At 47.0% G+C, this 12,938-nt stretch overlaps 1 protein-coding gene across 8 annotated transcripts in view; it reads left to right on the forward strand.

Annotated features, from left to right (window-relative positions):
* The window catches only part of Mdr49 (Multi drug resistance 49), a 178,276-nt gene extending 169,083 nt beyond the window's left edge, over window positions 1-9,193 (forward strand). For all 8 annotated transcript variants that reach the window (XM_076520292.1, XM_076520299.1, XM_076520296.1 and 5 more), the window contains one exon: window positions 4,362-9,193. In XM_076520292.1, coding sequence (XP_076376407.1) covers window positions 4,362-4,565 — 204 coding nt within the window. In that variant the 3' untranslated portion in view covers window positions 4,566-9,193. The remainder of the gene's footprint in view (window positions 1-4,361) is intronic.
* Window positions 9,194-12,938: the final 3,745 nt, after the last annotated feature.

Below are 12,938 nucleotides of genomic sequence, written 5' to 3' on the forward strand. Positions count from 1 at the left end.
GAAACACCGCGAGCCCGAACATGTTTATAACCGCAGAAATTCGCGGATAATGCGATTATGTATATACACATATATAATATATATTTAAATCCATGTATATGGTATGCGTATATATATATATGAATAATCCGATAACATAATAATAATAATCCGATCTGTTCTGCAGCGGAGCGGTGTCTGACAACGGCGCGGGAAAATATTTTGTCGCGGTGACCGATGAATATTAGGACACTCGGTTCTGAATAACTGCGCGCGCGGTGTAAACTAGCGGTAGCTTCGCGAGCGTGGCCGGTTGATGAATATTAATGGACCCTGATGGATTTTAATGTACAATGCGAGCAAAAACACGCGGGACCGGGCCGCCGATAAAAGATATCGCGAGCGACGGTGCCCGGTTAGCGCGTCACGGGACACCATGGACACACTTTGTATGGTAATTCCCGTCGAATTAAAATTCATCTGTTTACCTGTGGCCCGGTCTTTTGCTATTTACTCGAGCCATTTTTACAGGAACCAGTTATTCCAACCCTTCGCTGCCTTCTTCATTTTTGTCACCGAAACGCGGCCGATATATGGATTTCGTTGTGTCGAAGCATTTCGTTTCCTTTGGAAACGAAAATCGTGATGGAAAAGTTGTTAGCGTGGTTATTTAATAGGACCGAATTATTTCTATTTCTATTTTCACGTAATTTTTACGTTAACCCTTTGATTCTGTTTCAAGTGTTTCGTTTTCGATCGATGGAAATCATGGAAGAATATTTATTTGCTAACAGATATTTTAGAGTAAAACAATAAAGTGTAATAATAAATATAGAAATAAAATAAGAAAATAAAGTTCGCGTTAAAGCGTGTAACACCAAATGATAAATTCGTTCGAGAGTACTTCAATTCTTTTAAAGCAGAATGAACGACTGTTGCCGTCCGATTGGAATAAAAGTTTAACAATAAAATATAGCAACTGAATATAGCAAATAAAAGCAACTGAAATTTTTCGTAGCTTCGTTCAAGCTTCGTTAAAAATTGATTCATCTTCGGGAACATTTTTTTAGACGCATTTTGGTTTCGCGGTATGAGAAAGATATGATGAACCTTTTGTATGGAGGAGGAATAAATGAATAATTACTAATAATAGAATAATAAATGGTATAATAAAATGTATAAAGTATATAAAATCGATTTAATGTAGCATTGTTGATAGAAAAGCCCCCTCAAATTCATTCTACTAATATTGGACCAATATAAGGGATAGCAGATAATAATTAGGTTAGCGGATAATAATAGATTAGTAATTACAGTTGCACCTGAGAATGATATTTGGCCTCATGGTAAAACATATCCTAAAAAGGCTGTTGCTATGGATATAATAAAAATTAATACTCCGATAATTCAAACATTTGTTAATTTAAATGAGTGGTAATAAATTCCTCGGCCGATATGAGTATATATAATTAAGAAAAAAAATGATGCTCCATTTACATGGATTGATCGGAATGGATTAGGCGGAATCAGGAGCGATCGAGGACGACGGTATTATCCACGGTTTTACAATAGGAAATCCTCGGTTTTGCCGGTATTCAATTGTTGTTGCCGACTCGACCACCGAACGAATTTCACGGCAATTATTGCTTCGCGGTTGCTTACGATCCCTCTGCGCGCCCCGCCCCATTGTTTACTCGGTTCGCGTGTTGCGGGACACAGAGACGTTCGCCTGTGTTGAACCGCATTGCGCGCGACGTCCATTTCCCGTCGGGTTTATTCAACATTTTTTTTTTAATCACGCTCGAAAAATTGTGTTACCGAGGTTGGTTGCGCGCGACGTATCTACGTGCAGGGTATTCGGGACGCGGAACGTTCTATTTCCACTTCAATACCGCGATGTAACTGGCGGTTAATAATTCTCTGAAAGATATTTTCGAAATATTTGGTGCAGCTTATGAAACGAAAAAGATAATTAGAAACATTAAATATATATATATAATATATATTAAATATAAATATATATATATATATATATATATATATATATATATATATATATATATACATATGTATATTTTTTAATGTAACTTTATCATACGTAATAAAATTAAATTAGAAACGTTTAATATACGAAAAAATCGCATTTAATGTGCGAAAAATGATTTCTGAGCTTAAAAATACGCTGTTGCCGTTTCCGCGAACGCACTGGGTTACTTCTGTTAACCCTTTCAGGCTTTGAAATCGCACCCAGACGTGTCCGGTGTTTTAATTAAATTTAATTTTTAACGCGACCTTTTTTTAAACTTCCGAATTTCTCGTTACATAAATTTTGTATGCCCGTATAAAAAATTAGCATCGCAGAGGGTTAATTTGCGTACGCGTACAGATATTTTTTTATCACGACACCCTCTTCCATTTCAATTAAACATTTCAATTATGTAAGCTCGGATTTCAAATTTTCATTATCTTTTTCAAAGAATATTACGAGCACGTGTTTCGGAGATTTAAAATTTAAACACGTCTCCAACACCGTGCTTTATAAAATCGGCAATTATTTTCGGCGGGTAAAAGTGTCTTTCGCGGTACAAGCACGAAGACGCGACAAGAGTTTTCGTTAACACGAAGGTCTCCTTTTCCATTTCGTTGATATGCCGCGCGCGTAGACACATTTTCGCGTAATTTTTACGACGAATCCAACAGTGCCCGAAATGCATTTTTCTCCACGTCCGGATTTGCCGAAATAATATATGGAAATGAGAATTTGCAGTGCAGATATCAGTGTCGTCCGCCTCGCCGGAGGAATTAACCGAAAAAATTCCCCGCGTGCTCGCTCCTCTCCTCGCGTGTGTGTGCCGGAGATTTTTCCGTGCTTTACTCTAACCATAAAGAATCTTTTAATCCGCGCCGTAAGTTTCTTCGCTGGTCCGCGCCCGATTCTTATAAAATAATGTATGAAAATGAGAATTCGCGGTCCCCGCTATCAGCATTCACGCCGGAGAGGAATTGATAAAATGCACGGTGGTCCGGTTTCATCCTCTCGCCGATTTCCGCTAGACATTTCCGCTGTACTTTCAACACAATGAGGATCTTACGCTCCGCGGAGCGAATGTTTCCGTTAACCCGATTTTGTAAAATAATCTACTAAAATCGGGATTTGTCACCGTATATAAGTAGACCTCCGGGGATTTACGCGTCTACGGTAAAAATTTTCGAAAAGATTCGGACGGTGAAAAATTTAATCCCTGCGCGGAATTTGCGATTCAAATGGTGGCGGGGTGGTGGTGGGGGGGGGCATATTTTCAAGGAACAAGAATAATATTCGGTGTACTGAATTTTAAACCAGCGGACTTAAATATTTTAATATCTTATTCCCAGAGCGTACCTTGTTCGACGAAAATAAAGATTTGATGCGGCTCGATGCCAAAATCTGGGAATACGTAATAAGTCGCGATTCTTCGAGTCTCGCCGCTTGTTTTTATAGAAACTGTTGTGAACAGGCGGCAACAAATAATTGTACAATAATCTGTACCGTTTAGATCAATTTGAGAAAGCCTCTACTATGGTCTTCCTGAATCATTTCCAATGAAAAATATTTTTTCATTGGCAAAAGTGAATCTTCGGTTTCGAAGGTGGAAAATCTCTGCATTCGAACGTCTCTCCAGGCTCTGAAAATTTTTTCCCACGATTCCGATTACCACGATCTTCAAGATCAGAGTCTTCTCTTTCGAACGATGTCAAAATTTTCGATCTACGATTTTGTATTCCTTCTTTATCGCGGTCCGAAGCGACCAAGGTCGACGCTGCGGAAACTGAATTTTGACACATTTTTTTATTTTAATTCCAATCCCTGTTAGCTAATTCTTTTATTTCTAATTTTTTGCCACGATTCGGAGGCAATTCGGAGGCCACGTGCCACGATTCGAAGACAATTCGGAGATTACATGCCACGATTCGAAGGCAATTCGAAGGCCATTTGACACGATTCGAAGGCAATTCGATAGCCACGTGACACAATTCGAAGACAATTCGATGGCCACGTGACACAATTCGAAGACAATTCGGGGAGTACGTGACACTATTCGAAGGCAATACGGCGGCCACGCGACACGATTTGAAACCAATTCTAAGGCAATTTGGTGGCCACGTGCCACGATTCGAAGGCAATTCAGAGGCCACGTGCCACTATTCGAAGGCAATTCAGAGGCCACGTGCCACGATTCGACGGTCGTCCCTATTAAATAAGGTTAAATAGGGACCCTATTAAATCGCATAGGCGAAATTCAGGGAAATTCGCAGCAACCCGAAATTGGGCATTTCCGAGAGAAATTACCGTAATTGTCGTGAATCGTAGCTGATCGTTGCCGTGCGTTTCTGCATTACAGGTCGTGCAAGCGGCGCTGGACAAGGCGATGGAGGGCAGGACGTGCATCACCATCGCGCACCGTCTGGCCACTATAAGGAACGCGGACGTGATCTGCGTGCTGGAGAAGGGAACGGTCGCGGAGATGGGCACTCACGACGACCTAATAGCGGCGGACGGCCTCTACGCTCATCTGCACGCTCTCCAGGAGGCGGCGATGGAGTAGGGAGGGACGCGGGAGGCGGCCGCGAGTCCTCGAGACATTTCCCGGGACGTTCCCGGGGACGTTTCTCGGCCCGAGAATCGCTGAAACGAATGTCCCGGCTCCGACGGAGGCGAGCAGCCGAGCAACAAACAGGAGGTCGCGACCGACGAGAACGGAGTAGAAAAACCGCGGACCCCTCGAGGCCTCGGAAACCTCGAACTTTACGGAACAAGAAAGTCAGTCGAACGCAAAGGAGAGGGTGGGTAGGGTTGTTCCCGCAAATTCGTCCTTCCCGTTTCCAAAACGTTCCCGCAGATCGCACGGGCGAATTTCCTTGGACTGTTTGGACTTTCTACGCGCGTTCGCCTGCCTCCGAACATTTCTTTTTATTTACCATAAAAATTATTCACCATTGAATGCTCCTTAATTCGAACAACCTGTCAAAAGCTAGCTACCCCCATTGCTTTCGCGTGCACGGATTTCCTTGGATTTTCTACGCGCGTTCGCCCGCCTCCGAACATCTCTTTTTATTTACCATAAAAATATCGAATGCTTCTTAATTTGAACGACCTGTAGAAAGCTAGCTACCCCCATTGTTTTCGCTCATCCCTCCAGAGTCTCTCGCGGACAAGCTGCCGATTCCTCCACGCTGATCGGAACACCGCTTCGAAATCGAAAACTGTCGGCTCCGTCTGTCCATCGAAGCCGCGAATCCCGTCGGCGACACGTCGAATCGTTATCCGCGTCGAATCGACAATTTCGTCGGGCCATTTACGCCACGGCCCCCTTGTTCCGGAAGAGAAAACGCGTCGTTTTCTGCTACGCCGTCGATACGGACACCCTCGCGACTGGACCCATTCGCGACGCCGATTTTCACGCCACCCCCGACCACCCCCGTTCGATCGATTTCGCAGGAACGATCGAGAGCGGGCTCGGATCGGCCGCGGTTTTCGACGACTGCCTCGGCAACGGCGACCGGCTGCAGAATATTCCGCGAACCGGGAAGCTCTCTGGTATAATGATGGAACACGTTTAGCTGCGGTTTTTGACACTGCTGCGTTGATCGTCGACGCTTCGATTCGTCGAGCTCTCGATTCGTTGAGCTCTCGATTCGTTCTATTCGAAGCCGGGAGGTATAAAAACAAAGCGTGTAGTTTCGCGAATAGAAAATTCGGAAAATTTCGAAAGATGTGCCATCTCTAGGCGGATTGGTGCACAGAATCGCTTTATCGAAGACTTTGAGAATTATAAAAATCGTATTTTTCACTTTGTTCGGATTCGTAATTGCCGAGGAAGAATGGCTTCTCGCGCTCGAAACTGAGAGGTATAAAAAAAGCGTAGTTTCGCGAATAGAAAATTCGACAAATTTCGCCGTCAATGAAAGATGTGCCATCTCTAGGCGGATTGGTGCACAGAATCGCTTTATCGAAGACTTTGAAAATTGTAAAAATCGTATTTTTCGCTTTGTTCGGATTCGTAATTGCCGAGGAAGAATGCTCCTCGCGCTCGAAGCTGTTCAAATCTCGAAACTGATAGACCTCTGTCGGTTTGCTCGTTCTCCGAAGTGCCTCGTTCCACTACAAAAAGTTCCGTACAGAAACGTGTCCGGGAGAGTGTTAAGAAAAAATAGAAACGTCGTCTCGGCACGGCCGCGTAACAATCCGCTTGTACCATTCGAACCGCTCGACGCTCTCTCAGGCTCGAGTAGAACGATACAGAAATCTCCATTCGCGAAAGATCAATCGACGTCGAGAGCAGATTCGAATCTCCCGGCTCGTTCGCTGGAGACATGTTTCGTACACCCAATGGACAAGAGCCCTCGTGCCGCGCGAAAGTAACTCGGTCGGGACGGAAAATCCCCGGCGTCGTCTCAATTAATCGGCTCGCGCGGGGGGGATGGAAACGCGAGAAACGAACGTCGACAGGTGTCCGCGTAAGCCACGGGTTCCCGTCCGGACACGAAAGGATGTGTTCTTTTCACCGTCTGCCGGCCTAACGACGTCCCATGAAAGATGTATGAGCCTTGGAAACCAGCCCTGCCTTTTCCCAGCCACCCTCCACCCTCCTCCGCCCTCCGCCGACGTTCGACTTTTTGCCGCGAAGCTTCCGGCTCCTCGTAAAACATAACGAATTCGAGAGTCCATCGGCCGGGGATCGTAAATCCCTCTCTCGCTCGGTGCCTTAACGATTGCGTGCTTCGAGAATCTGGGGAAAAAGAGGGGCGGAGTGATTAGAAACGGGATAAGGGGACGCGATTTTAACGAGAGCTGGCCCGCGTACGGCTGGATAAAGCGAGGGATGATTGCGTGCCCTGCGAACAGGTGTACAAACAAGCGGCGATGATAGATCGAGGGGGGCGGGCAGGGGGTGATTATAACAGGAGGCGCCGGAGCGAAAGATACGAACGAGAGGCGGATTGCGAACGGATAATACAGATAACCGAGAACCTGTGATGGATAAACCGAGGAGCGATACGTACACACCTCTCCAAAATTATTAGGACAGTCGCAGAAAGTTGAATAAATTTTGGGAACTGGTAGGAAGTTGTTATAGAATTTCTTCAATTTATTTCAAAGTTAATTGTACGAAATTGTAACAAGTGCGTAAATATATATATATATATATATATATATATATATATTTTTACGTTGTAATAATAATAACGTCAGTTCTATAAAAGAAAATTAAATTTTCCTCCGGCCGATATATTCACCGCGTTTTTTAACACGTTCAGTGCCGCGTCACATATAGGCGACGTTAATTTTCAACTAGGTTTATGAAATTCACTTGTATCGTAATGTATTGAACAAATTGATTGTTGTTAGGATTTGTAGAACACAAAATGGCTGAATATTTCCTATGGCAAATTTTCACTTTCTAGTTTCGGTGCCTCTAATCGAATGACTCTGATATCGCGTGAATTTTTCGAGTTAATATTTGTCGTTTGTCGCGCGAAGCGAACCGATTACTTGATACTAAATACAGAGAACATTACCGGAACCTAATGATAAATTAGAATTAGAATTAGGAAAAGATTTGAACGTAAACGAAGACGCGGCCTGCGAATAGCTGGAGTCATAAAGGGGTTGCAAATCTCGGGAAAAGTATTAGCATCGGCATGATTCGCGGACAAAAACGTAGCTGGATAACGAAGAGAGGGCGGGAAGATTGTAACGAGAGATAGAGGAGAGCGATTCAGAGAGCAAGATGCGAGATCGCGGTGCCTCGTTCGTCGACCGAGTACTCCGCTGCCTATGCTTTAACAATTACGTGCCTAACGAACAAGAATGCGGGAGAGGGAGAGAACGAGAGAACGAGAGAGAGAGAGAGAGAGAGAGGAGCCGGAAGCGTTTTCGCCGGTAGATCGAGCGTAATCCCGAATGAGAAGCGGGCGGAATTTTTCGCGAGCGTTTTCCGGGGCCGAGCTCCGCGACAGATTCTTTCCCCGAACTTGTGCCTTCACTTCGTATAATTAGCGATAAGATTACCGTGTCCTCGAGGCGTGTCGACCAGCTTCAACGACAGCGCACGAACACGCTTGGCGAATTCACGTTCCATAGATTCCTCTTTCTCACGCGACGAGCCATCGAAACGACGCCCGCCGGGAATCATTTTCTCGATCCTTCGTTCGCTTCTCGGGCCGCCGGACGAATATTCTTCGCGGTCGTTGCCCCGCTCGCCCGTACTTAACCGCCGCCTCGAGGCACTTAGTCGAGACAGACAATTAGTGCTTTTTATCGGCGACGACAATACGAACGTAGCGACGTAGACGCGTCTCCCTTGATCCAGGAACGAGCGTTCGGCGTAGCGTTTTACCGCGTTCGCCAAGCCGAGTAGAGTTTAAGCGAACCGAGGCCGGGCCGCGCGACCCTGCCCGGGGCCCGGCCCGGCCCGTCTTTTCTGCGAACCGGAAACAAATAGAGAGAACAAAACAAGTACAATCAGCGCGCGGCCCAGGATTCGCGATCCGTCGATCGGATTCCGACTTTCCGTGTTAATTTTCCGAACGGTTACTCGCGCGGATTCTCAGAGCGTCCCTTTTTCTCCTCGCCCGCGATACAACCCGCGGCGCGGTTCCACTCGCTCGAGCGAATCGCCCCGGGGTCCGTACACCGCCTGCGCGCTGCTAATCGTCCGCGAATCGGAATTCGAGTTCGCAACTCGGAACGAATCGTGCGAGACCAACGGGGAATAACGGATGAAACACGGGGCGCGGGTTTCTTTATTTCTTTCTTCTTCTTCTTCTTCTTCATTTTATCTTTCTTTCTTTTTAGTCTAGCCGTAAAACGGATTTTCGAGAATCGTTACTTAAGGCTATAAGGCTGCGGCCAGCGTAACTTAAGGACAGAGATCTTAATTAATCGATTTAACGCCCGCGAGGGCGCGCGGCAACAGCAAGCATCGACGGCGTGTTTCACTCGATTTTCTTCCGTTTCTGTTTCCTTTATCTTTTCTTCTTCATATATCCGCAAGCGTGTCTAAGTTGTAATTGTACAAGCGATACTAGACAGTATGACGACAAAGAGGAAGTATTAACTATTATTTTTTCTCGTTTTTTTTTTTGTTCTTGTTACGAGAGGGAGAGACCGAGCAGACCGTACTGCTGTCATATACAAAATAAATGGAAACATAGTGGAGAAAAAAAACAAGGCCGAGTATGCGACCCAGAGTGTTGGCCCCCCTCCCCACCCCGTCCTGTTCCCGAAAAAATTGCGAAACGCACGCGTCCCGTCCATCTGTTCCCCTGCGCACCCCATATTTCCTCCGTGACGCGAGGCTTAGCCCGCGGCGCGGCAATTCGTTTCGCGCGGCGCGGTAAGTAAACTGTTATTTTCACTATAAAAAACCCGCGCGGTCTTAACGCTCGAATTGTGAACGGTGTACCGAACTGTTATCTGTTTCGCTTTTGTCGTCGCTGGACCGCGGATCTTCGCGCGTTCGTTGCGCGCGCGGATTCCTAAAATGTAAGAAAGCGCGTTAGTTGACGAGGTCTGATTTATTTTATTCTCATCTAATTTTATTTTATATTATTTTATTTTATTTCATTTTTATTTTCACAGTCGACGATGAAAATATTCCCGTCGTTCTAATCTTCGTAGAACAACCCCCGAAAACGGGAATACGCATAAAAATCCGCAGTCTACTCATCGCCGATCCTTCTTCGCCGTTTCTATCAATTTTTCTGTTGCAATTCAAGCATCGCACAATGTTCGTACGAAGCGTGCAAAAAATTCTGGATTCCCGCCGGCGATTTAACATTGGATATGAGAGATCCTTTTCGCGACTACCCTTCCAATCGCGCCGAAGGGTTGAATTCAGATGTCAAATTTTGTGTTCGCCGCGAGCTACCGAATTTCGAGTTAAATTCAATGCAAAGGGCGTGCTTTATCGCTCCACAGGCTCGCGCCCTTTCTAAAATCGCCGATCATTCTTCTCACGTTTGCCAAATGACTGAAACATTTTAAGATCGGTAGCTGAGGCACGTTAAAATTTTTCATAATTTTCCCCGGGGTGATTTATCATAAGAAACGAGAGATCCTTTCGACAACTGCCCTTCGAATCGAGAGTTAAAGATTGCAATTGTCTCCGCCGCGAGCTACCGAATTTCGAGTTAAATTCAACGCAAGGGCGTGCTTTATCGCTCCACAGGCTCGCGCCCTTTTTAAAATCGCCGATCATTCTTCTCACGTTTGCCAAATGTTCGCGACTGAAACATTTTAAGATCGGCAGCCGCGGCATGTTAAAATTTTTCAGAATTTCCGCCGGGGTGTTTTACCATAAGAAACGAGAGATCCTTTCGATAATTGCCCTTCGAATCGAGAGTTAAAGATTGCAATTGTCTCCGCCGCAAACTATCGAATTTCGAGTCGACGCGAGATCGTTTCTCGTCCACTTACCGAGCCGCGCCTCTTCAGAACCACGTTCGCTACAAATAAATAAGCATCGCCGTCGAGACGTTAAATATCCACGAAACAACCGGACGCGGAAACGCTCCGGAACGGATGCCGCCGCGATAATCGTTCAACAGAGCCACCGCAAGTACAGCGAATGCCGTCGGAAGCGGCGATAATCTATCTCGCCTGGCGAACCGCTTAAAAGGCAATCGCTTTGAATCATCAACGTCGCCGGGCGCGTCGAAAAATACGGAACGTCGCCGCTTCCGCGACAAACTTTCCGCCGCATATGCAACGGTAAACAGCCCGCCGAGTCGCCTGCGTATCCCCGAAAGAGGATCGCGGGGGTGCTTTAAGGTGGGTGCGAGTGGGATTGACGCGGAGCCGAGGGACAGCGTGAATGCTAAGTTCGATGAACGGCAGCGAACACTCGGCCCGCTCTGAGTTTCCGGAAAGTTCTGCAACGGGGTGCGGCGCGACGCGGCGCGGCTCGGCACTTTTTGAAGAAACTTTCGCGTAGACGCTACAGCAACGTAAATAGGAGGCGGGGGGGTTGCAAGGGGCGCGTGTCGGGGGTTGACAAAGGCCAGCCGCGGATGGTTCCATCGGCGGGGGCGAATAACCGAAGCGGCGCGCCGGAGAAAGAAGTTTGCAGCGCGGAGGAAAGCTGATTTATTACTGCCGGCGAACCGTCGCGTCGCGCCCCGCGAGGAAAATCGTGGCCGGGGGAGGGAGGGTGCGGGGACGGGGACCGCCGGAAGAGTGCACGCTGTCGGGTGTATAACGCGTCGGAACTTGCAAAATTATTCCATCGAGTTTGGGCGCGAGTGAAGGCGGGACTTCCTGTCAGCGTCAAACGCGCCGCCGCCCTGCCTCCGCGCCCGTCGAACGGATAAACCGTCGCGCGAGAGAGAAAGAAAGAGAGAAAGAGAAAGAGAGAGAGTGCTGCCACGGTTTTGAGTGGTTCCCGGGAAAAACAGAAGGAAAATATTTGCGCGAACTTTCCCGATGGCTGCAGTGCTCCCGGAAAGTTTCGCAGATTTTAAGCGTCGAGAAAATGCCCGGGCGAAACGCGGAACGCACTCGGCCCCCTCCCCGAAGTTTCGGCGCTTATCGACGGCTCCGGACCTCGGCGAACGCGATCGTTCATCGTCGAACCGAATTAGGGATAATTTACTGCAGTTCGAAGCGTCTTAATCGGTCGGGGCGCACAGATCGCCGCACCGGGACGATAATTGCGGGGGGTGAGACGCGGGTCGTCATTAGAGCCTCGCGGATCCGATTAGCCTCCATGGCCGATAAAACGGCGCTTTTGCCCTTTTATCGAGCTGTCAGCCGTGCGCTATGCACGCGGGAACGGTCCGCTGGGAATAATTCATGCCCTTTGACGGCGCGAGTGCACGCTTGTACGGCGGGCTTAATTTAATCCCGCGTCGCTCGATGTAAACGCCGCTGAACCAAGTGGCGAACGACTCCTGTTCGACGGGAACGATTAACGGGAAATATTCTGGACTCTCTTTGTGCCCGATCGTCGGTATGGAAATTGTAAAAATTTCATCGCGGTAGGGGGGAGAGGTGGGGCTCGGCGCTGTCGATGCCGGCTTCCGACGGCTAACCCGTCGCGTCGTTAACGGCGAGCGTACTTCCTGTTATCCCTTCAACTTGACGTATGCTGCCAGATTAAATCTATTAAAACGCGCAATCCTTTTATACAGTGCAATAGAGATGCACGATGCGCGTTGCTGTTGCGGCAGGAGCGCACCGCACGCATGGCGTACGATAAAATCGGCAAGTGCGTGCCGATTTTCCTATCAATGTCGCAGAAAGATTGGTATATCCTTCGATCGAACCGATCGATCTTGAGGATCCGTCGTCCAGACTTTCTGCTGCAGGAATGTTAAGCCTGTAGTCGGATACTATACGAAAGTTCGGCAGCATGTCCGCATCGAGCCAGCAGCCTCGCAGACAAAAGGCTGGGAGACGGAGAGCAGCTATACTTCGGCTATCTCGTTACACGTCAAAATTCTTCGAGCCGATGCGACGACACGTACGTACATTGTTATCGAGCGGATTACGGACCGTCGAATCGTGGCAAAAAATTATAAATAAAAGAGTTAGCTAACAGGGACTGGAATTGAAATCGGAAATTTGTTAAAATTCATTTTCCACAGCGTCGATCTTCCTCAGCGATAAAGGAGGAAGACGAAATCGTAGATCGAAAAATTTGACGTCGTTCGAAAGAGGAGACCCTAATCTTTAAGATTGTGGTAATCGGAATCGTGGAAACAATTTTTCAGACCCTGGAGCGACGTTCGAATGCGGAGTTTCCGAGGAGGAGAAACCGAAGGTGGAAAATTCAGTTTCGCCTATGAAAAAATAATATATTTTCCATTGGAAATGATTTAGGGAGATTATAGTAGAGGCTTTCTCAAATTGATCTAGACGGTATAGATTATTGTACAATTATTTTTCACCGACTGTCCAGAGTTTCTGTAAGAAC

This window comes from Megalopta genalis, chromosome 3 (assembly GCF_051020955.1).
Source record: "Megalopta genalis isolate 19385.01 chromosome 3, iyMegGena1_principal, whole genome shotgun sequence".
NCBI classification, from domain to species: Eukaryota; Metazoa; Arthropoda; class Insecta; order Hymenoptera; family Halictidae; genus Megalopta; species Megalopta genalis.